Source organism: Pezoporus wallicus, unplaced genomic scaffold (assembly GCF_028554395.1).
Source record: "Pezoporus wallicus isolate ANWC-B61680 ecotype Strahan unplaced genomic scaffold, APGP_CSIRO_Pwel_v1 contig_593, whole genome shotgun sequence".
In the NCBI taxonomy this organism is placed as follows: Eukaryota; Metazoa; Chordata; class Aves; order Psittaciformes; family Psittacidae; genus Pezoporus; species Pezoporus wallicus.
This window is the reverse complement of record NW_026642342.1, coordinates 4,631,107-4,655,454: the sequence shown is the minus strand read 5'-3', so window position 1 is coordinate 4,655,454 and position 24,348 is coordinate 4,631,107. Positions and strand designations below refer to the sequence as shown.

Here is a 24,348-nt window from a genome sequence, read left to right as displayed (position 1 = left end):
CTTGCTGTCCACTGTGCAAAGAGGTGATGACATCAAGAAGGCAGGTCACAAGTCTGAGTTTATAGTCATTACACTTGCATTGGTATGGCTTTTCATCCACTCAGTATGATCTTATGACCCCACAACTTTACAACCTTCCACTCTCTAGGCTTCATAGCACCTCACCACTCTAGGTTAATCATTTCTCTGCCATTATCTGCCAAGAATTCTTATCTCTTTTGCTGTCACTTTATAACAGGGTCCTCTTATCAAGCTGTACAAAATCACGTGACAGTTCCAAACCTATCACAAGTTCCAATTCTTCTGATTAGAGACTATCATGAAATGGGATACACAGTTTACAGCAGGTCACTAATGCTGGAAAAAGTACAGAGTCCACTCAGAGGCATGCTTGTTACTTTCTGAATTCTTGGATATTTTTTGTTGTTGTTGCTCATCGTGCTGACTTTCACTGAAGGTTATTATAGCCTGGGCCTCAAGGCCAGAAAAGCTTACAGGCTGCACCTCTTTTGTACTAAATGCTGTTCACCTTGCACCCAAGGGTACTGTATATTTACACCTAATAATGTCTTCTGGTTCCCACACAGCCATCATACAGGAATCTATAAAACATGGACTTACATCAGTTGGTAAGTAACAGTTTTCTGTTTTGAAGACTCTGCATAAATACGTTAAACTTTGGTCTGTCCAAACTGAAAAACTCATTACAATTGGGCAAGCCAACAAAACTGATTAATCTGTACACGTGTTCAGGTGAAAAAGAACTGTATGATACAACATAAAAATGTAAGAAAACATAGGATGATTCAATGAATAACAATTTTCTCCAGAGATAATATGATTATCAAATACATACTCAGATAACTAATGGTATCTTTATCTATTACAATTGCTCATAACTGTGAAATTGTGCATGTGTGAGTGTATAAACGCTTGCAAAAAATAGATTTAAATTGCCTCTGGCCTGGCTATTCTTGCTGAAGAAAACCTCGGGAATGTTTTGGGGTCTTTTCTCTGATACACATGTCAAACACAGATTATTTTTTTATAGCTGGAAATGCAGATATACCATCATTCACTGGGGGCGGGTTGGATAATAAAAGTTGGTTAAGGCTTCAGAGCAGTGAGGAAGTGAATACTTTCAGTAGCATACAGGAACACCACCCGCTCCCCACTGGAAAGCCAGGAGGCTTGGGCTGCTCTGGCTTGCAGGCACTAGAGGCATTGTCCAGCAGCTGCCCCAGGCTGTCAGGACTGCAGTGGCTGTGCAGAGCACAACGAGTGCCTGCCTCCGTTGCCTCCCTGCCCTTCTCCTCACATTTCCTATCTCATCTTATTCTGCTTCTCACCAGACATCGGGAGTGAGGCACCTTTCCTTTGGCAGGGCAATAGCATCCCCTGCCTCATCAGCCTGTACCCAGGCTGGGGCTGGGGAAGGCTTGCTAAGGGAAACCTCACCTTCACAGAGTGGAAGGCTGTTCAGAGCTGCAGGTTCCACATCCTGTAGTTTTGCAAGGTTGTACCTCAGCACACAGTTTAGGATGAAAGAAGGGAGCTTTGGCTCATGTGTGGGAACCAGGACTCACTCTCCAACTCTGGTCCTTAAGCATGTCATCACACAGCAGGCAAGGCATTCACTGATGCCGGGTGTGATATGGGCACCTCACCACCAAGGGATGCTTTGAGACTGTAGGGATGAAAGGTGCAGCAACAGCTGCAGGAAGTAGATTCAAACATAGCTGAAAACTGCTCTTAATCTCCTGGGTGGAGCTGCTGCTTCTCCTGGGGAGGAAAAGGGTGCCCACTGGAAGGGCTCCTACCTTGGACCTGGCTGTGTCCCAGGCAGCTGGCCCCTAGGGATTCCCTTCTCAAGCTCTTCACCTGCTCTATACCTCCACCACAAGAAGGGTGCCCGGCACCATAATGAGGTTTGATGGATGCAAATGGATGGCTGAAGAATTAATGTCCCATGGATCACACCACTAGACCCAGAGCCACCTGCCTCCTGGCCAGCTGTACCTGGTGGTAGCCCCACTCTGGGAGGAGCTCTCCTTAGAGAGAGTCACAGGTCACTCCAGCAGTGTTGACAAGGTATCCACAACAGCCGGAGGGCACAGGGAGCTTCCAGGCTGTTGGACATGGCTGTGACCAGGGTCAAGCCACACCTGAATCAGGAGAGCTGATCCCATCAAAGCCACAGAGAAGTCAAAGTCAGAGATCCTCTGGTGCTTATCTACAGACATGGGATACTCCTTTACGCAGCTCTGACCCCAGAAACATATGGAAAATGGGGGCAAGGACAGCTTCCCAGATGGGCCTTGCTCTCTTGGGCCTTGCTCTGACTTTCCCTTTTTCTGGCTAACAGGAAGGGAAAGGTACTGGAGAAGCCTCTGGTTCTCTGCTCTCAATTGGGTTAGTAAAATAATAATACATCTCAAATATCTGAAGAGTGGTCACTTAGATACGGTTTCTCAGAGTGAAAGGCTACAACACAAGGGGAAGGAAAAATATGACACTATCAACAAAGTAAGTGCCATTTTCATGGTTTCCAAAAGACTAGCAAGTCTGGGTTGCCTAAAACCTGTGGATATGAGAAACAGATTGGCAGAAGACACAGGTTAGCAGGCTGCTTCTGTAACTATACCTCCAAAATACACTTACACATGTGCTGTATCATGGATATACCAGGACAGATGCACAAAGCATGGCACAGAACAAGGAGGTCTAAATCCTGTGAAACTCTCTAAAATCCTGTGTGCTCTGGGTCAGCGGAAGAATTCTGCCCTTGTGTGGCATACTCACAGCCCATGGTGGCATCCCTGAAAAGCACACCTAACTCTACATTTCAAACTGATCACCATACCTGTAGGGCTTAAACACAAACAGCACTACCCTGAGGGCCTCTGCTTGGAGGTGGGGGAACCAAATAGGAAGCTGGATTCTGTTCTTATTTACATTTGGAGAGCAATTCTTTGGAAGGAAAACCTGTCCTCCCAGGGTATGAGTACAATGAGCAGCAGGGCCAAGTGTTCTTAAGAGTAAATCCCATCCCTGGCTTTTCACTTCTGTGCAGTCCTTCCCAGCACCTCCTTTGCTTTTTCCTCTCTAGCAGGAGGCCAAGAAGGTGTGATTGTGAGCACCTGCTGCCACAGCCTCCGCAGCCCTCACCCCACCTCAGGCCACTTGCTGTTGGAAGAGGTGCCCTTCTCAGGGAGTGCATGCTTTGCAAAGGTGCACCCAGTGCATTCACCCATATGGGGTTAAGCCAGGTTTTGGTATAAATCAGTGGTGTGTCACAGCAAGAATGACCTAGATTTCTCCCAGCAAAGAGGACCTCATTCAGGTCCCATGAATGCAGACAAGAATCCATGATTTAAATAGCAGTGAATCTGTCACTTGGAAATCAAATATAACCAGCCTGGATTTGGAGTGTGAGTGGGCACTCCATGTTGTTGATACTTGCTTTTGGGTTTACTCTCAGACAGTCAAAGAGGCATCTGGAAATCACAAAATCTTATTAGTACATCCTATTTCCAAATGAAGAACGTCGTATGGACTGATTAATATGTTTATGGATGTGCCATGATCTTTTTCTTCTATCACATTGCAGGGCAATACAAAGCTACTTGACTAGTTTCATTTTTCCTCTAATCAGCCCCTTAGTGTCATCAGGGACACTATGCAATTTTTATAAGCATTAGTTATGTTTATTTAACAAAAATAACTGTTTCATTAACATGAAAAAATAGTTATGTAAGAGGAAAAATAATCTACTTGTAGTTTCTTACTGTGAAATTTTTCAGCTTGTAAAATGCTTACTGCCATCTTAATTTTAATGTATGTCCTCAGGCAGTGTACAGTATTATAATCAGTGCTCTTCAGTTTGCCAAGGTTTGCTTTTACATGTTGTTATTATTATCATCATTATTATTATTACGCATATATAATGAAAGTTTGCATGATTAGCAAAGGCAGCAAATATTACCTTTTAAAGCAAATATTATCTTTTAAAGCTTGGATTAAGATCTTGGCCAGCAATGATGCAGGCAAACCTTCTACAGGAGTGAACGCTTTGGGCTGACTTTTTTATAACAGTGAACTTTTGCTGTTATTCTTTAATCAATTTTCTTTCCATTAAATACTTTTCCCATCATTATACTGCCAATGAGCTCTCTACAAAGGGGCCGTATTCACATTCACCCCCTATTTTTTCCAGTTAGTCTGATTTTAAATATCCAGTGCATGAGGCAAAGTAACAATGACGATGCCTTTAGTCCCCAGAGGGAAACCTCCAATGCCGACAAAACGCCTCTAACCACTCGTCCGTGTGGGTAATTTAAAGGTCAGCTCTCAAACTTGTCTTTAAACAGGGTGAAAGGAAAGAATTATCTGCCGCAAGAGCTGTGTTTGGCTGCATTGTGGGGAAAACCATTACAACTTCTCAAGCCAAATTGTTATTAGTGTCTAGAGTTTACTCACACATTACACGAGTACATTATACACGTTACCTAGATATGCAAGCTTATCTATTAATATATATGAATACAATGAACAGACATGCATATGTACGCAACCCTTATCAAGATTTCTCAGTATAAACTATGCCTAGTTTATATTCTCAGGGTTTGTTTTATGATTTTATGCTTATGTGTTGAGAAATGTTATATGAGATCTATATGTATATATGAGCTTAAACTTTTTCGTGATAAAGATCAGCTATCAAATTATTTTTAAATAAAGCCTTCCAAGCTAAAAACATAATTATTAGAGGGAAGAGGAGGAAGCAGACCTAAAACATCTGGGTTTTTGTTGTTTTTTTTTCCACCAACAGATCGTCAGTTGCCTCAGCGAAAAGAAAATCCATTTTTAAGCCTATCTGTACAGGATAGAGATCAATTATCTCTTACGATACAGACACTAGCCCTGAGCCCTGACAGGAGTCTTTCTTTAGATATAAATATATTAGTTCTCTTCCCAGGCCAAGCTCTAGGGTTTTTAATTATATGTTCCAAAAGGGCAGCGCAGGCAGAAACAAAAGAGCCTCATCAGAAGAGTAATAAACTGCCAGTGTTGGAGAGGGACTGTGGGTTCTCGGCCGAGGAGGGTAGAGCCGGTACCGCCCGCAGCGTCCCTTCGGCCCAGCCCCTCGGCGACCCCCGCTGGCAGCGCTGCCGGCCGCGCGCACCGCGGAGCACAGGGCGGAGCAGCGGCTCTGCGTCAGGGCAGGCGGCCGCGGAGCCTCTGCTTTCGCGTTCACCGCCTCGCCTCCCAGTAGGAAGGGGGAGCCGCCTTCCCCCGCGGCAGGCAGGAGCGATTGGAAGGAGCGCGTTTTCCCGTCGCATCGTTAGCGGCAACAGGTCCAAGCTAGAAGGAGTTTTCCCCGCGGAGCTCATGTAATTTAACGGGAAAACACACACATACATATCTAACAGAGTTCCTGCTTGCGAAACTGGATCTTAAGTGTCCTAGTGGGTAAAGGATAAAGGCTGCCGCGTGGAAAAGGCTGCGGCTCGCTGCTGATGCCATTGACCCGGGAGGTCCCCTCCCCTCGGGCTCCGGGCAGTGCTCACCGCCTCCCCCCGGGCGCACCTCCCCGCGGCCTCATCCCTTCCACGCCTTCCAGGTTGTTCAGTAACATCTCCGCCGAAAAGCTGCCTCCCCGAAGGGAGCAGTGACAGCCCTCCCTGCGCTCCCGTGTGCCGTCCCAGGCCCCGCGGTGCGCCCGGGGCACCGGGCGGGCCGAGGTGAAGCGTTACCACCCCACATCGGTGATTCCCTTAGCAGTAAACGAAAGGCAATCACGGCGGTGCTTTACCACCCACTTGGCCCGGCTCAGTCCGCACTCCGGAGCCTCCTGTAGTTTCGCACCACGCCGCTGCCAGGTGTTTGTAAGGCAGCAGCGCACACCGGCTTGCGGCAGCAGCTCGGCCGGGCGTGAAATACAGCTTCTCGGGCAATAATTGCCTGCTTGGAAATGGTTCTCCATGTTGGGCCAGAGAGGATCGACATCTCCGTAAGGCAAAGTGAATGATTCGCAGCAGAAAAAAAAGGCAATAAGCTTTGGAAAGCGATCCTCTGTGGCGGGTGTTCTACTACAGAAAGTATTTCAGCCTAAAGCACGCATTCTGATTCGCTGCCAGTGGATAAAAAAAAAAAAATAGAAAAGAAAAAAAATAGTATTTTTATGCTTGGGATTGATTAGATTGGGTTGGTTTTTTTTTTAGCTCTCTAGAGAGGCCAGTTTGCTTTCTAAAGCCTGAGCTGGAGGCACTAACAGCCTCCACTCAAAGTAATCCTTAGGAGTTAAAGCAGTATGTCCTCGGCACACTGATGAGAGGAGTCTGTTTGCTACAGGATTTGGAAGGTTTCGACGTACTCCCCCCTTCGTACTGTAGGGGTGAGCTGTTTATAACAAGGTTCGGGGGGGGGGGGGGGAGAATATATGAGACGAAAGGGAGGAGAGAAGAGGAGGAAGATAAAATAAAAGTGATGGGGAAGTGGGGAGGGCAGAATAGAATAGAGCTTGTGTTGGATACACTTTTCCACAGTCTCGAAAAGTTGAGCGTGAGGTGCGCGAGGTGAAGCAGCAAACTCCGGTTACGAACTTTCCCCTCTGCCGAGGGGTCCCGTCCCTGCTGCGCTGCTCCACGACATTGCCCGGAGCAGCCCCGCTCCGTGCCCGCCTGTGCCCGGGGGTGTGCTCGGGGCCATGCCGCTGCGCTGGGGCAAGCTGCGTGGCGCGGACTCCCCCTCCGCGCTCGGCTGCAGGCACCGTTTTCAGTGAGCGATTGATCAGAGCAGTTCTGGGCTGGCGGCAAATGGGAATGCCCAGCGGGAGAGGAAGCGGGGGCAGGATGCGGCATTCTCTCCTCCTTAAATACTTCCCTCCAGGTCTTTTTGAGCGGCTCTGGATTTAGACTTCCCAGCAGAAAAGTTACAGCCCTCCATAGTTCTCCAGTTTGCTTGTGTGGAGTCTGTCTTGAACGTTCCCCCCAAAATTTCTCTTTCTCTAGTTTGCAGGGAAGATAAATCAGACTTTCTCCGACGCAAAGTTAGAAGGGAGCGTGCTATTTGTTGCTCATGGAGCAGACCCTCCAAGTCGGAAATGTCTCTGCTTAGGAAAAAAGGCTTTGAATTTTGCCCAGGTTCTTTGGTCTCATTGAAACTGTAAGAAATTGGAGCTTGCTTGAAATACCATCACTCAGATCCCTACCTTGAAAACAAAGAGGTGGAAGAAGCTTCAGATTATTTAAAATTAGGCAGTGGGGTTTTTAATGTAAATCTGCATACACTTAAACAGGGAAGTATAACATATTCCAGGTCTTGCTCCTTGTACTAATCAAGGCTGCCGGAGGCTCCCCGAGCCATCATGTTTTATAATTATAATTACACGCGTCAATCAAGACCTTCAGGCAAAGTCAGAACAAGGCAGGCAAACTCAGTAGAGAAATCACATTGGAAAAAAAGTTTGGAGAACTTAGTAAGGAGCCGAGAAGAGATTAGAAGAAAGGGTAATTAAGGTTGCTCAAGGCAATCGTGAGAGCTAGAACTTCATGTTAAATTAAATGTAGCCACAAGGGACCAGGTATCATTTATAATACGTACTGCCCTAAACTGTTACTTCGGAGAAATGTGGATGTGTAATAGCCACTCCAAAGTATGTTCATCCATAGCGATAGCTCGCGGAGTGGCTTTGCGATGCACAGTTTGAATTCTTTCCAAACTCTTCCCCGGCGGAATGCCATTAAGCCCACGAATAGGAGCGAAGAGCCCCAGGAGCAATGCGAGGGCCGTGCCCGAAGGGGAGTGCTGGCCGAGAAAGCCACCCCGGCCCGGGCCCACCCGGCTCCGACTGCGCTCGGACGGTTTTCGCCTGCCCTGTCCGGAAGCGGGCTTTCCTTCCCCGGCTTTCCCCTATAACGCGGGTGCCTTTCCCGAAGCAGCACGAAAGAGCGCGGCGGCACGGAGCGCCCCGGTGGGGCGTCGTCAAACGGCGTGACCCACAGAGTGGCGAGCGGGAGGGAAGGGATCGGCTCCTGCCCCGCAGCAGCCCAGCGGGCTGCAGGACCCAGGTTTGGCGGTGTCCTGCAGATGTGTATTAAACTTCGATGGTCTGCAGTAAATGTGCTCTGACAACGCCTCTCCTGCGGGGCAGGGCTGTTAGAAGGCGAAGCTCCTCTGTGAGCTGCCCCCCGCGTCCTCTGGCCACCCACCGGGCCAGCAGTATGCAGAAGCGGCCGGCCACAGGCCTCGCGGCCCTGACTGGCTCCTGGCGGAGCCCGGAGGAGCGGAGCCGCCGCTGTGCTACGAGCGCCGCTGGTGCTGAGCCATCCGGGCTCGGCTCAGGGCGATGCTACACGGCGACGTCTGGGAAAGGGGTTGCTTTTAACTGGTGTATCTGGAACCAACTTCCCAAGGGCTGAGAGATACTTCTGCCTAGAAACGAGGCCATTCCCTTGGGATGGTTCTCAGCCGCCCGCCTTGGCCATCGATCTGGCCGCTCCCGCAGCTCGCCATGGTGCTGTCCTAAAATTTATTCGTAGGCGAACTGCTAAATGTGAGATCATAACTTGAGAAATGTGTTGATACAGATTGAGTTCACCTGCTTGCCCTCCCGCTAGAAGGGGAATGGGGAAAAGGTGGGAATGGAAGGAGCCCGAGAGGTCCAAGCCTTTCTACACGTTGGGTCCATACCCAGAGTAGCAAAGCCTGCACAGAGAAGGAGATACACTTTCTGTTCCAGCGGTACTGGTGGTGAGTTGGCTCGGGATCTGCACTGAACTAAGCAAAGGTCCCTTCTTCCATTTACTGGATGTGAAAAGTTTGAAGTTCTATGAAAGAGCACGGTGGAGCCGGCTCTCTGCAGGTGGAGGGCTTGTCCCACGGCTGGTCACCTCGTCAGAGGTGTTTAATAGGTTACAAGTGTCCGTTTTCACAAACTTTCTCCCAGCCGATGGGAAACGCTACACCCTGCGATGGAGGTAGTTCTGCGCCTCACTTTCAATCGGAAGCAATTTTCAACGCCAAATATTTTCAGCTCTTAATATACACAACGGAGACTGAAGTGTCAGAGGGGTACGGGCAGCCCGGGCGTGGAGCTCGGATGCCTTCAAAGGTGCAAATGCCACTCATCCCACACCACCGAACCTGCGCGCCGTAACGGGAGCGCAGCGGAGCCCCCGGCCGCCCTCGGCGCAGGAAGGGCAGCGGGGCCGGACAGACCCCCTGCCCCGGCCTGGCTCGCAGAGCAACTCGCCCCCCCCCCGGCCGGCCCACGCCGCACAGGGCCTCGGGGCGGCCGGCTGTCACCGCTGAGGCACCCGCTTGCTAGAAACGACTTATTTGGGACAACTTGGAAACAAGTGCCGCTAGCTGCGCCGTGAGCCGGGAAAGGACGGCTCTTACCCAAGCAGAGGCTCTGCCAGGGCACTGGCTTTTGTGCAAACAATGCAACTGACACAGATTTCGCAAGTTTAGGGGAGGGAAACCCAAACTACCAGAATAGGTACAAGGAGCTCCAGCCCGCTTTTCTCAGGCTCCAGGACTGCGCGACGGCAACGTGGCCGCAAGGGCTGGAGTTCTCCAAGCGCTAGGGTTTCCGCTGTCTACCCCTGCCAGCTCGGAGGGAAGGAGAGGGCCGGTGTCTCCACAGCCGCCGCTGCTCGGACGGGGAGAATTGCTCCTCCGACCTCAAGGAAGCTGGAGCTCATCTGCCCTCATGCAGGGAAGAGCACCACGGGCTGGTGGTCCGTCGGGCTCCGCCGGGGAGAGGAGGGGCGGCTGCACCCCAGGCCCTCACCCCGCCCCCCGCTGTAACAACCGGGCAGGGGTGTATGCGCTGGGCAAGTCTGCGTGATCCTGTGCATGTGTGGGGCGTGTGTGTGCGCGGAGGGTGTTGCTCATCCCGCCTCTGTCTTATTGGCTGCAAGGGTGGTGTGGGGCTCCCCCCTTCGCCAGAGCCCCCAGCACCCTGCAGCCCCCTGGCTCCTGGAGCGCCTCCCCGCGGGTGCGGGGCTAAAGGTCCCGACTCGGCACCACCGCACTTGTAGAGGGGGGAGGAGGAGGAGGAGGAGGAAGAAAGGGAGGAGGGGGTCGGGGGTGGGAACCCTGTCTAGCAGCACCAGCGGTGGCAGAGCGCTCCTGTGCACTGTGCCGCTCCACATGGATCGGGACGCCGGGCTGCCGCCGCGCTGAGCCCCGGCCAGAGTTGCTGCAGGCTCCCGGGGTTCCTCCTTCCTCCCCGGCACCCCCCGGTCTTCCTCCTCCTCCTGTCTTCTCCACCCCCGCCGCCTGCAGCCCGACTAACGCTCCGCGGCTCCTTCAGCCGCGGACACCCGGCTGCTGTTCCCGGTGGCCGGGGCCGCTCCGTGCTCCCGTTGTAGCAGGGCAAGGGCTGGCGTGGAGCAGAGGGAGGGAAGAGGAGGAGGAAGAGGCAGCGGCCGCAGTGCGCCCCTTGCTCCAGCTAAATCTGTGCTGCCGTGTCCAGGTGCTGGTGTCGCGGACGGACACGGAGCCCCCAGCCCGGCCCGCAGCCGCCTTGTCATGCTGCCCAAAGTGGAGACGGAGGCCCTGGGACTCGCACGGTCGAATGGGGAACAGGGGCAGATGCCGGAAAACATGCAAGGTAAGGGGGGAAAGGCACGGCGTTCCCACTCCGAGCACTCTCGGGCTCCCTTCAGCAAAGCGCCCCTTCGTCCTGCCAAAAAAGTTTACGGCTGCTGCCTGCGAGCTTCCCCGCCGCCACCTCCGCCCTGCCCCGCGCCCAGTCGAGCCCCTCCTTTTGTGCGCCAACTTCCAGAGTGGCTCGGCCGGGCATCGGGGACCGGGACACAGCGCCGAAGCTGTGGCAAGGCCCCGGCCGGGAGGTGCAATCGCGGCCGGGGAGCCGTCAAGTATCTGGCTGGCGGGAACAGACGGGTTACAGAAGCCCCGCCGGTCACTGCCCGTAGACACCGGCCCTGCTGTAGATCCGGGGGACTCGGTCTAGTCCCCGGTCATGGCAAAGCTGACTCGAAGTTTATGGCAGGGGGAGTTAAGCGGGAAACTCCTGCCGAGCACCTTCGTGTGCCACACACCTCCCGAAAGGGGTCCCGAGGGCTCTGTCCCGCGTGTGCGACGCCCGCAGGCAACATCACATGTGTCAGGGGCAGCGGAGACAAACTTGGCAGTAGACAGCTTTGGGTTCGCGCCCCTGCGGGGTCCTCGGTAAGACAGCGGGATGCCCGAGCTGGGATAGGGCTGGAAATGCCTCTGCGGGGCTGGACGGGGCTGTTCCCGGTGCCCTGCTCCGGGTCGCAGCGCTGCGCCCTCTCCCAGGGCCGCCGCGGGGTGTCAGCTCCCTGCCTCGGAGCCGGCCGCCCGGTAAGCGGGCAGTGCCTGCCCCGCCCCGGGCCTCTCCCGGTGCAGAAATTCGCGTCCCCACTGCTCTTTCGAAACTGTCCTTCCTGGGAGTCTGCTGGGAAGCAGAGGTGGGGTGGGACGGCAGCTTCGGAGATGCTGGGGGTGGCCCGCCCACCCCTTTGCTCGCCGTGGAGGTGGCTCCGTACCAGGGCATGGCGCTCGGAAAACCCCTAATTTCCCACTTGGCTTTTCCTGCGAGGAGGGGGGAACTTTGTCCCAGGGCTGGGCCCTGGAGCCGCGGATGCGAGCAGAGGGGAGGGCTGGGCCCTCCTCCTCCGCCTGCGGTCTCCCCGAATCCGCCCTACGCCGCTGGAAAGCGGCGATCCCCGATCCCTGTCCGCACCGAGGTCGCTCTGGAAACGTTTTCCCGGCTGCCTGCTGGTGGATCAATGTTCCCCGCTTTTTCCGGCAGCTGTCCCGAGCGCCGGGGGCAGCCCCCTTACCCTTACGGAGTGGCGGCCGGTCCGGGGACTTTGGGCGGATTCTGACTGCCCCGGTGATCCCGAACGGCGGCAGCCGCGAGGTTACCGGCAAATAGGCGACATCCTAAGCGGTGCCGCTGAGATGCCCGGCGCCTCTGGCCTTGGCCAGGAGCCCTCCGTGCCTCTAGGCTTGCCGAGCAGATCGGAGGTTTTAACAGCAGGGAAGGGGTAGAAAACCGGCCCCGCGGTGAGCGTCGTGGTTTCTTTTTGGGAGTAACCAGAGAGCCTGACTGGGCTCTTTGTGGGGCAACCCGGCTCAAGTGACCGCGCTCTGTACCTTCATTCAGCTTATTTTACCTCCCCGCTCCCCCTGAAGGCCGGCTCCTCCCCGCCTTTTACCCGAGCGGCAGAAACTTCAGGCAGCCCTGGCGCGCACGTTCCGCCCTCCCCTGCTACCGGGGAACGCTGGCTGGGCAGCCCCGACCACATCCCCCGCGGCCGGTGACTCCGGCCAGCCACGTCTCTGCTGACCCGCGGAGAGCCGAAAAGCGTCTCCCCCGACGCCGCGGGAGCCGTGGCTGCGAACCCCGGGGACTCCGGCCACGGAGCCCTCACCATAGGCCCGGCAGCGGGAGAGCGAACTGCCTCCGAGGGCAGGTTGTCACCCCCAGACAACGAGTTTGGGGGCGCGGAGGGAGCTGCTTTAACCGGGTTTTGCAAGTAAGTAACTTGCATTTAACGGCGCGCAAAAGTGCTGGGTCTGTAAGATACAAGTCTAGGCTAAGTAAATATTTGCAGGCTGATGTTGAAAGAAAACTTTAAAGGAAACAAACTGAGTTACTTTAAATGCACAAGTGACAATCTTTTCGTTCTGCTTTTTTAAAGCTTCCCCCTGATCGTTTTCGGATTTAAATGAATTAATTTACTTGGCGATTCCATAAAGTACGGACTAGGCTAACAGCACTCAGTAAATATAAATATTTAGAACATAAAATTGAAGAGCTGAGGGGTTTTGTTCCACTTGCTAAGTATGATGTAGATTTGCCGTTGATGAAAAGTTTCATGTCTCAATGCAAGCTATGTTTTTTAAAAATAAAACTTTTTTTTTCCCTCCAATCTGAATTACTTTCTCTCTACGTGAGAACAGTTGCAGAAAATTTGAGCTATTAATGTAGATTCTAATTCAATGTGCTATTTCTCCTTTCCCCAGTGTCTCAGTTTAAAATGGTGAATTACTCTTATGATGAAGACCTTGAGGAACTGTGTCCGGTCTGTGGAGATAAAGTGTCTGGGTACCATTATGGACTTCTCACCTGTGAAAGCTGCAAGGTTCTGTACTGATTACTTCATATAAACACAAGTACAGCCCCCTGCCCCTACCCCCCAAAAAAAAAAATCCCTAACTTTCAAATATAAACAGAAAAAAAGATAGTTAAATAAACCAGATGTGCAATAATTTGGGTTCTTTGATACTTTTTTGTTATATTCATACAAAAAATTAACCATGGAAAAGCTTTAGGACTTAGATCTTGAAGAAATCTCATCTGCACAGATAGAAACAACTTGGACTGTTATGCATTGTAGTTTTGTCATTGCTTTTCAGCATTTTGCTATTGTGAAGTGTAGTTCTACAACAACTTTCATTCCTACCTGTCCCAAATATGGATTTTATGTGATTTATATACATTCAGAGCATTTCTGTTCCTGGAGGGTAAAGTACAAAAAGCATCCTTTTCCTATAGCTTTGCCAAATCTAATGCAGATTTATAAACATTTTTTTTCATCCTTCAATGTTACAAAGTGCAATTCTGTGGCTATAATGACTATGCACTTTTTTTTCATGCAATCTGTAACTGTCAGAGCTCACTTGACACACAAAGTCAAGTAACTCATGATTTGGTTTAGATTGTTCATTAATTTTGAGAATTAAACATTTGTAAATGCAATTTATCATATTGGAAGATAAATATCTGCATGGTTCTATTATTCTAAAGCGTTTAAGTACTTATAATTTATGGCAGTTCAAATTTGTAATGTAAAATTTTTTCAAAGTTCTTTATGGGTATTGAAGCAATGCACTGTAAAGGAAACTCCTTCACCAAAATAATGCATTTAAAAGTACCTAGCTGCATGAAAAAATTAACTTTGCACATTTTATTTGCACTAAAAAATAATCAATGAGAAATGAACAACAAGCACGTATTATGCCTCTAGTGTGCACCACTGGGTTGCACAGTAGCCAGTTGTACTCTGTAGTTCTGTTACCTTTGCAACAGTGTCCCTACTTATTTAATGTAAAACTCCTTTACAGAAAAGACTTTAATCATTTTGTAATGATTAAAGAATACAAAAGGAACTGGTCAACCTCACTGTTTCTGCTACGACTGTTAGGGGCACAGGAGACTAAAGCCAGTCTAACAAAGCTTTGACATCAGTCTATGCAACACATCACAGACACAAGATAATCTCCTGGTGGTTTTCTCCTGGGTATATCTCACTGTAATCTAAAGTAAATTATGTAACTTTGTAAGTGCTTGAGTGGTGTATGAAAAATAAGTTACAATGATTTCCATGAAATTAAATTATGAAACACACTATTCAAGTCAAACAGGCTAACTTTTCTGTCTGTCACACAGGGATTCTTTAAGCGAACAGTCCAGAATAACAAAAGGTACACGTGTATAGAGAACCAGAATTGCCAGATTGACAAAACACAGAGAAAACGATGCCCTTACTGTCGATTTCAAAAATGTCTAAGCGTTGGAATGAAATTGGAAGGTAAGAGCTACAGTCTTGCTGTATTTTCAACTATACTATAGATTAATTTTGAAAATTATAGGATTATGTATGTTATTACATGCTATTTTGTGTAATAAATGGTATGTATTTATCATGGGTTTAAAAAGATAGTAAAAGGCGAAATTGCTCAGTGAAATTGTTCCTTTATTAAAAACTCTGACTAAAGAGTAAATCACTAACAAGTAGTCAAGACCATAATCTATTTTTCCATAAATTTATGTAATTTAATATTTTATAATTTTAGAGTTTGTGAATGAATGGATCTAGATACGATAGCTTTGCATCTTTTTGAAAAGATTTAATTTAGATTAAACATGAAGTATGCAAGAAGTGTCCAGATTAGGGAAAAAAAGTCATTGCTATGGAGAGCAACCTGATTTTATTTATGTTTTATCTAGGTTTGTGTGTATATATATATTTATATGTGTACATATATGTGTGTATTCTTCTGACAATAAGGCAAAAAAAAAAAAAAAAGGAAACAGAGAAAATGAAGGTTTTTCCTCACACCAATTTGCCTTTGAGATTAAGGAACCAAATAATCTCTAAAGTTGTGTCCTATATTCTTGGGATGCTTCACCTGAGATGCTATTACAAATGAAAGAGAATAAGGCATTTTGAAGTATGCTTTTTGACTTCATTTCATTTTCTCATGTACAGAGAACAATGAAAAGTGTACAATACCCTTTGAGATAACTGAAACAAAATTATCAACTCAAATTTGAGAATCATACAGAGTTCATTCTAGCTTTGGTATATAAAATATTAAAACTCAGACATCTCAGCAAATAACATTTCTGCTTGACCAAGGACAAGCTCCTAAATTCCTTAGCCTTACAAATGTACTGAAATGGCATTCACCCTAGATGCTTAACCAGGAAAAATCAGGCCAAGGAGGGAAACCATAAACCACTAAGGCAACCATAAAGGATAAGACCCAATCACCTGAGTCTGGCAAAGGAAAGCTGTTGATAAAACTGAAGATGAACAGAAAAAATCAGCCTTCTGCAGTTTGATGGATTCAATACTACTCTATTTGCCCGCAGAACTGAGCTAGCACTGACACACTGCACTACACATCCTGAATCACTCCATGGTCTTCCACATTCAAATAGTATAACAAGACATTTGAAATCCTTTTCTTATTGTTGCCATTCAGAATAAGGATAAAATACATTCACCTAGTCCCACTTAACTCCTCTCAACTGCTGACAATGATATAGGACCAAATTTTGCCTTCTGTTATTATACACAATTCACCTTAATTTCTATAGGAGTTGTGCTAAAGCGTTTACTAATCCAATTTGGTTCACAGATTTTAACTGCAGAATACCTGGAGGGATATTGTTTAAAGTTAAGTGCATTTACTAGGATGGTGATTTAATGAATTTCCTGCATTTTGCTCAAAATCAACATTCAACAGCAATATTAGCAGCAACGTTTTTACTATAAATTTAAGCAAAGTGCTTGTAGTTTTAAAGATACTCTAGAAAATGTACTTTAGCTTCCTTATCAACACACATACAAGTTCTTTTCCTTTGTTTAGAAAATTGGAAGAACATGTGCTTCCATAATTGTAAATACTTGTGACATTTATATGTGTATTTCCCTGATAGTGATATATATAGCCTTAAAGTCTAGTTCATAAATTACCATGGACCAGAAAAATCATTAAACGTTAAAGTCCTTATGATAATGTACAGTATTATGCGTATCTAGCATTCATAATAAATTTTTAATGTTCTACTAATCCCTAAGATAAAAAAGCTCAAGAACTTAACCTCCAGCAATCTCAGCAGTCTCAACATGTCACCAGGCTGTCAAAGGTTCCTCTTTCAATCTAATTGCCATTGGGCAAGGTGGGCTTGGCGAGAGCTCCTTGCTAGTCCATTACATATACACCATGGTGACAGACACTTCTGTGACAGAGACCACCAGTATGACTCCCAAGGCAGCTGTTGAGGTGGATTTGTTTTAATTATTTCTAATTCCAGAGATATTACAAGCCGGAACAGTGTCAATAGTTTCTGTTTCACTTCCATCTTCTGTGTGTAAAGCAGCAAGCTGACAGCTTTCTCTGCACATTCCAACGGCAGCTAAACATTTCTATAGAGCTGTTCACCCATCTAGAAATCTCTAAGTTTTATACCAACCTGAACAGAATCATCCAAAGGAAGTATTTCCTTTTTGCAAAGAAAAATGTGTTCCCCTTTGTGACTACTGAACATATCACAATTTACATTTCAGATGTTTTGCTGCGGTGGAAGGCAGTAATGGAATGATTATTATGAGACAATGTGGTCCACTGGATACGTCTCAGACAAATTCTGGACATCAGCCCTTGTTTCTTAATGACATAGTAGCTTGACATAAAACTAAATATATATTGAGATCTCCACATGATCCCATAGCAGGTGTGAAATTCCTGTAGCCAAACATTGTGTTTGTCCCTGTGTCCTAATCAATGTAAAGAGAAGTCCTTTTATGTTAGTAATTTATGCATGTGATATTTAAATTACCAGAAAAAGAGTGGCATTTATTAAGTAAAAATAAACCTTTTTCTTTAGGAATAAAAGCGCAACTCTGAATTTGGGGGAAAAAAAAAAGAAAAAAAGAAAAAAAGAAAGAAGAGTTACATTTTTTACATTTCTGCTCTGTCCTAATGTATGTTCCATTAAAGAATGTTGATTCCAAGTTTTAATTGTGAATTACTTCCTCCTCTCCCCTGACAGCTGTACGAGCTGACCGAATGCGTGGCGGTCGAAACAAGTTTGGACCAATGTACAAGAGAGACAGGGCACTGAAGCAGCAGAAGAAAGCTCTTATCCGAGCAAATGGACTTAAACTGGAAGCCATGACTCAGGTGATTCAAGCAATGCCGACTGACCTGACAATATCCTCTGCAATCCAGAACATCCACTCTGCCTCCAAGGGCCTACCTCTGAACCATACTGCCTTGCCTCCTACAGACTATGATAGAAGTCCCTTTGTAACCTCTCCAATTAGTATGACAATGCCACCCCATGGTAGTTTGCAAGGTTACCAAACCTATGGCCATTTTCCAAGCCGTGCTATCAAGTCCGAGTACCCTGACCCTTACACTAGCTCACCAGAGTCAATAATGGGCTACTCATACATGGATAGTTATCAAACGAGCTCACCAGCAAGTATTCCACATCTGATATTGGAACTCCTGAAATGTGAGCCAGATGAGCCGCAAGTCCAAGCTAAGATCATGGCGTATCTTCAGCAAGAGCAAGCAAACAGAAGCAAACATGAGAAGCTCAACACATTTGGGCTTATGTGCAAAATGGCTGACCAAACCCTCTTCTCCATTGTTGAGTGGGCTAGGAGTAGCATCTTTTTTAGAGAACTTAAGGTAGGTAACAATCTTACACTCTATTGTAATTCAATCAAGAAAAAGATTACCATTTGTTACAATGTTGTACTTCAAGGAAAAAAGCATGGTTTTTCTTCCATCTGCCCCATCTCATTGTTAGTCTACTTAGCTTGAAGTACGCAGACTATTATGAAAAGAAACTTGTAGCTGTCTTCCACCTGAGCCTGTAATTAGCTGTAGCAGAGAGATTCAAGTTTCAGTTCAGCTCTTCTGTGCTTTACTATTTATCACAACTGTTATTAACCTCCACAGAGCCTTGCATAAATTTTATTCCTCCCCTGTCAGTACTGCTCACTGTCTGGTTTGCATTCAGAGCTGTAAGCATGCCTCTTCCATCGTTCTACATTAATTTATGTAATTATTTCATTACTTCATTTACCATGGGGGGGGGGGGAAGCCATTTCTCTCCATCTCTGTATACTCATTAGACAAATCCATATTTGAAATATTTACTTTCTCAATGAGATACTATTTTGTGCATTCTTGTGTGTCTAGTTAACCGTGAATGCTGAATACTAAGCAGGGCATACACAGAATAGAAAACAAGGAGGAAGAAGAAACCTGAAAGACTCATTTTGGTTTTCATCACCATTGATATATGGGGGATTCCTTTAGTTTAGGCTGGCTACAATGACCTTTAGGTTCTTAATCTTGTTGAAGCACCCAGAAAACACCTATGCACAAGGCTCTGGTGGCCAGAAATCCTCCCATTTACATTTCTCAGATTTTTTTCTTAAGGCAATTTTGTTGTGTGTTGTGGTCAGGTTTGAAATTTTAAGCTAGAAATTTGGGATTGGACAGTAAGAGATAAACTACCACTTTTAACCACTCTCTTGATACAGAAATTTGCTTGGGAATTAATAAAATATCTTCTGTCTCAAAATTCCCTCAAGATGAGCTCATATCACATCTGAATTTCCCTATTATATTGCTAGTTACCAAATCTGTGTCCTACACAGATGCTGTTGTCACGACTCTTTGCTGCTGAAATCTATAAAGTTTTGTGACAACCCATAATTTCTTGCTGACTATTGTCAAGCTAAGGGAAAACAATACAGTATCCAAATACAATTACTGTAGAAGTTCACTGAGAATTGAGTCTACATGAATCGTGAGCACAGAAGGGAGATCCCATTAAAAAGCTGCAGTCAGGATGCTTGCCACAACAGTATTTCTGTCATAACCATAATGATACAGACACATGAAATAACCCCTGATTACAAGAGTATGTGTTGCACACACAACTCAAATTTCTCTCCAGTTTTTCATGGGAATGACCATAGGAATGATTAAACAGTCTATACAAATACAAAGAAGGGAGAAGCTTACTCGGGGGTGGGGGAAATGGATTGGAGAGAGGAAAAGAATGTCATAACTTTGCTATCTAAGTTGTTTACAACTTTATAGCAAGCTATAAGTCATGCTACTCATTTTAAATAACTTAAAAGTTAAAATTTACAATAAGCTATGTTCTAAATATCAGGGAACAGATTTTTCTACCCATACACTGGTGAGTACTTTAGTCAAGAGTAACCATGTTAAAAATCACTGAGACTTGCAAACCAAGATACTCTTAAGTGTAAGAATTTTGAAATTATCTGCCTTCAAATGCTGTCTCTGATTAAAGTGAATATATTAACAGATATTCAAGCAACATTTACTATTTATGGTTCCATGGCAGATTTTATAAGCATTCAGCATCCTATACTGGGAATAGTTTCAGAGATGGTCTTCACCTCCAACCTCAGCCTGGATTATGTTCTTCAACCAACATATGTTTACTAGTATGGACACAAAAAACTGCAGAAATTTACTTAAGGAAAATGCTGACCAATTTCTCCTGGCTCTGGATATATATATACACTACCATGTACATAGAGATTTCTGGAAATATATATATTCTAGAAATCCACTACATATAGCCTTTGGCTAGCAAACTCATTTTCACATATTTTTGGAAGGCATTGTTTTCATCTCATAGTATTTGTACCCTTTACATCTTAGAAACTTAAGAGTTCATACAGTTTCATACGTTCTGGCATACCCAGATTATTATTATTTCTGCTTAATTGGACAAGATCAGCTAAACTGCATGGTATTCCAGAACAGTATAAAGACACTTGGAAATCCATCTGTGTCTAATATTTAGGGACCAGATTACACAGTTAAGAACTTTAAGCTTCTCAAATTCAAAAAGTGAGGTGCTCAAAGCATGAAAAAAGTGAGGTGCTCAAAACATGAAAAATGCAAGGTGCTCAAAACATGTTTAGCTCAGACTCTACACTTTTAACAGCACTAGGTAACACCATCTCTTTGCAGCTGAGAGGATCACAATTAAATAAAGGGTTTCCAAACCTTTCCTGAACACAGCTCTCTTCTATTCATCCATGGTTTCAGCTCCTTCCAATCAAGGTAGCAAAAGCAGCTATTTCAGATTGCTCCACAGAACATGAATACCTGTGGCAGAGGGAAAAAAACCCAAACACCTAAGGATATGACAGATTTTAAATGCAGAAGAAAAGGAAGAAGTAATTATGATAAAGATGCAACTAGATTTTCAGAACAGCTAAATTTGTTCCCTGCTGATACACACCTGAGAAGCCTGTATTTGCTTGAGAAGGTATTTTTCCTATTATTCCTACTTGTTTAAACTTAACAACTGATTCTTGACACATCTTTCAGATAAGACAGGTGCATTAGCAGATCTCTGGGACTAAAATTTTAAATTACTCAAATAATTAAACACTAAAGAATTACAAATGTGTTTTGTATGAAATTCATATTGATTTTGTCATGAAAAGTGATGCCTTGCACATTCGTCTGTGATTTACTAAACATCATCTTTGCAATGCTTTACTGTACCTTTTTACTTCATTTTAAATCCAGTCTTACACGTCTCTTTAATTCATATAAAAGAGCAAAAATTTTCCTTTCTGCTACACCTAGAGATTTCTAATTAGCAGAGTTCAGGAGGGACTGAAAAGCAGGAGGGCATGACAGCCAGTCCATCAGTGGTTTAGGACACATGTACCTTACAGCTAATAAAAAAAAACCACTAGTTTTTACATTTTCTCTTTTTCTTTTCATTTAGCTGAAAACCTGATTATTTTCAAAGAGGTGTCAAGTAATAGCAAACATGGTTAGAAACTTTATTTCATGAAGCTTTTATCAGCTTATGCTTATCACAGTCTTTTCACTTGTTGCTCTAAAATTGTCAGTGCCTCTTTTGGAATGTGTTATATGTGTAAGTATGTAAAAGGTAAAAATATTGACTGAGCATAACTGCCAACAGCATGAACTGCATTTTACAGAATTTGACCTGTGTATGAATTTAAGCATGTAATTTAAGTCTAATGCTCATCCTTGCTGAGGAGCAGATCCTCCCATCTTCCTATTGGATATCAGAAATTAATGAAAATATGAATGTAGAAACCTAGTCAGGATTAATATAACATCAGAGTAAGATCCAAAGCAGTCAATTGCAGCCCACTGAATTTGAATAACTTTGAATTTGACAGCTGCTAAAAATCTCAAACATACCTATTTGTCTTGAGAAGTCAGAATACTTTGTAATTAGTAATTGTCATAAATTCACGTATTACTTACTTATTCATACGCGAAATGTTTCTGTATAATTCTTTATACACAGATAAAGTAAGAATACAGAGATAATCTCCCAATAGACTCAAGATGACACTAACAGTAATAGTAAAGAAGGCCTTTGTTTGCTATTCTGGAGTTGCTGAAAGCTCAGTAAATATAAAAGTAAGATATATCCATCTTATCCTCAGCTAAGAAAACTCAGGAATGCCCTGGGGATGCTAGATTTGTAGTGAGCTGTCTTAGTCAGGTGAAAGGTCTTTGTACAAAGCTAAAAAGAAAATATTGCAGGAGTTTCTAGAGTTCAAAGGTTACCTGGCCCCAAGCAAGGATGCAGACAGTTTCACTGGACTAGTGTTTCCTTATGAGCCCGATCAGGGAAAATTCAATAACTACTTCCAAAGCTAAGTGCTCCTGAACCCAAAAAAGAAAGCAGTCTGCTTGGAGCAGGAAGAAAACAGAATCTGCACTGTAGAAAAGTTCTCAGAATACTGTTCTGGCTGAGGATCAGAAAATTAACTAAATGTTGATAGTTACAGAAAAGGCACTAAAGGACTTGTGACTCACAGAAAGTACTACCTTGACTTACTTGGCTATTTTAGTGAGGATGTCATAGGTCAAAGTACTATGTGAGCACAAACCCATTCAGTGAATTATTGCAGGAAAAGCCTGTGTATTTCATGTTAAAGAAGCTCATCCTAAAACTATTCACTGTGTTTGCAAATTTAGGCCATTCATTGATGTCAGACAGTACCAGTTCTGGGGCAGAGTTTTTATTATAAGCATAAATTTGTCCATGCTTTCATTAGCTGCAAATGCAGTCTTCAAAGAAGCAATGGCTCTACCAGGCATCTCAAAAGGACCCTATCTATAGAATATCTACTGTACTTGGTAATACAGATATTTTGGCAGCTAATAAGCCAATAGAGGCTTAGTTTTGTAGTACATATTCCCGATAATGACAACTATAATAGCAGAGTTTCAAATTATTTCTCAAAGCAGTGCAAACTTAGTATCAGTAGGATTAACAGAATTCCTGAAATCTCTTAATTTTTTTCTGTAAAATGTATTTAGATAGATACAGTAATATAATACTCAATAAGGCTTTAATTTCAAATTACAGTCTGTATGTAACTAAGTATCAAGAAATGCATATAAAGAATTACAGTACAGAAATCCAATTATTAAACTGACAACACAGACTAGGAAAACTTGGGGGTTCTTTGAGGAAAAAAAAAGCAGTGGTGGAACACCTCAAAAGTTCTTCAGGGTGACAAAATGTTGATATTATTTAGACTTAAGTCATCAAAGACAATTTGATAACTTGAAGTGCTTTTGGACTTTGTAGTATGGGTTTATCAGGACAAGAAATGTAACATAGCTAACGAAATAAAACTTCTGGAGCGCTCTTTCAGTCAGGGAAGTTGCAAGAAACTGAAGTCCAGGACTTCCCTTAATATCAAAAATCAGATTATTTAATACGTTGTCACATGTACCTGTTGGTTTTTAGTCTGGTTTAAGTGCATCTGGATCTGAAAAAGAATATTTTTCAAGCATTTTAAAAATTTTGGGGAAAAGGAAAAGTATTTCTCTTACACAGCCAAATAATTCTTTGCTGTAGAATCATTAGTTTAATTTTCAAGCAGTAAAATCATTGCTATAGAAAGAAGCCTCGGCAGAGAAACCAAGGTTTAATGAAGATTATATCTGTCACCTAGCTGAACCTCATAGGGGAGCACTCTATTAGAAGTTAATTTCCCAATCTTCTGGTTCTCCTGTGAACAAAGGATGTGACTAAATGCTGTATTTTAGCATGTGGGCATGTCATTTTGCAGCTTTTCTAAACAGTTTGTTCGGTGCTAAGTCTCTGGCACTATTTCTAGGGGTAAGAAAGATGACATTCTTTTTTCCTATTCATGTCAGAGCTGGATCCTTTAGTTTCACTCTGCCAGATGACAAGATCTCCTCTGATAGCAGGAGACTGAGTTCAGTCAATATGAATTTAGTCGTTTTTCCATCTCATTCCCAGTGTTGAGCATCATGCTGAGGCAAAGAATTATGCTACAGTTAGTAGTGGAGACTGCCACTTCTACACTTCAATGGATCGGCATTCACCAGTTCACTGTAGCAAGCTTACCTAGGTTCCCATGAGTAACCATGGTGCAACAGCAATGTTTTATTAGTTGTTATTAGAGAAAATTAGAATAAGTAACAATTCCAAAAGCTGTCCTGCCCACCCTAATGCTAGTGACAAGCAGAGATATAATCAGCTATAGTATTGACATGAGGAATTACGTAGCTATAGCCACTTCTGCCACATGACCTGAAGCAGATATTGCCATTGCAGCTTTGGTGGGGGGAGAAGCCACATTTGCATGTTCATCTGTGATTTGGAGACATTTGATACACAAAACAGAAGTTTACCATAGCAGTTTGATTTTTTCCTTTAAAGTGTAAGTTTCCAGTTTAAGCTTGACAATTGTCAGCAGTGGCAGTAGAAAGATTACTTAGTTGCATTACCAAGAACACATCACATTGCTGTAGGGCAAGATGTACTCTTTAGATCTTGCCTGGTGTGCCTAGTCCAAAGTGATATCAAAGTGAATACCAAAAATTACTGCTGCACTGGCCAAGAAACTGAACAGTGAATGCTCATCAATGTTAACATTACCTGTTGTATTTCCAGACTATTTTTTAACTGCTGTTTTCTGCTGTAAGGATTTGCTC

The 24,348-nt window shown here is 45.0% G+C and overlaps 1 protein-coding gene across 1 annotated transcript in view; it reads left to right on the top strand.

The window, feature by feature from the left end:
* Positions 1-315: 315 nt before the first annotated feature.
* Positions 316-24,348, top strand: part of NR5A2 (nuclear receptor subfamily 5 group A member 2) — a 90,948-nt gene continuing 66,915 nt past the window's right edge. The window contains exons 1-5 of the mRNA XM_057429092.1: positions 316-629; positions 10,487-10,624; positions 13,033-13,151; positions 14,459-14,600; positions 17,354-18,000. Of these exons, the coding sequence (XP_057285075.1) occupies positions 566-629; positions 10,487-10,624; positions 13,033-13,151; positions 14,459-14,600; positions 17,354-18,000 (1,110 nt within the window). The 5' untranslated portion in view covers positions 316-565. The remainder of the gene's footprint in view (positions 630-10,486; positions 10,625-13,032; positions 13,152-14,458; positions 14,601-17,353; positions 18,001-24,348) is intronic.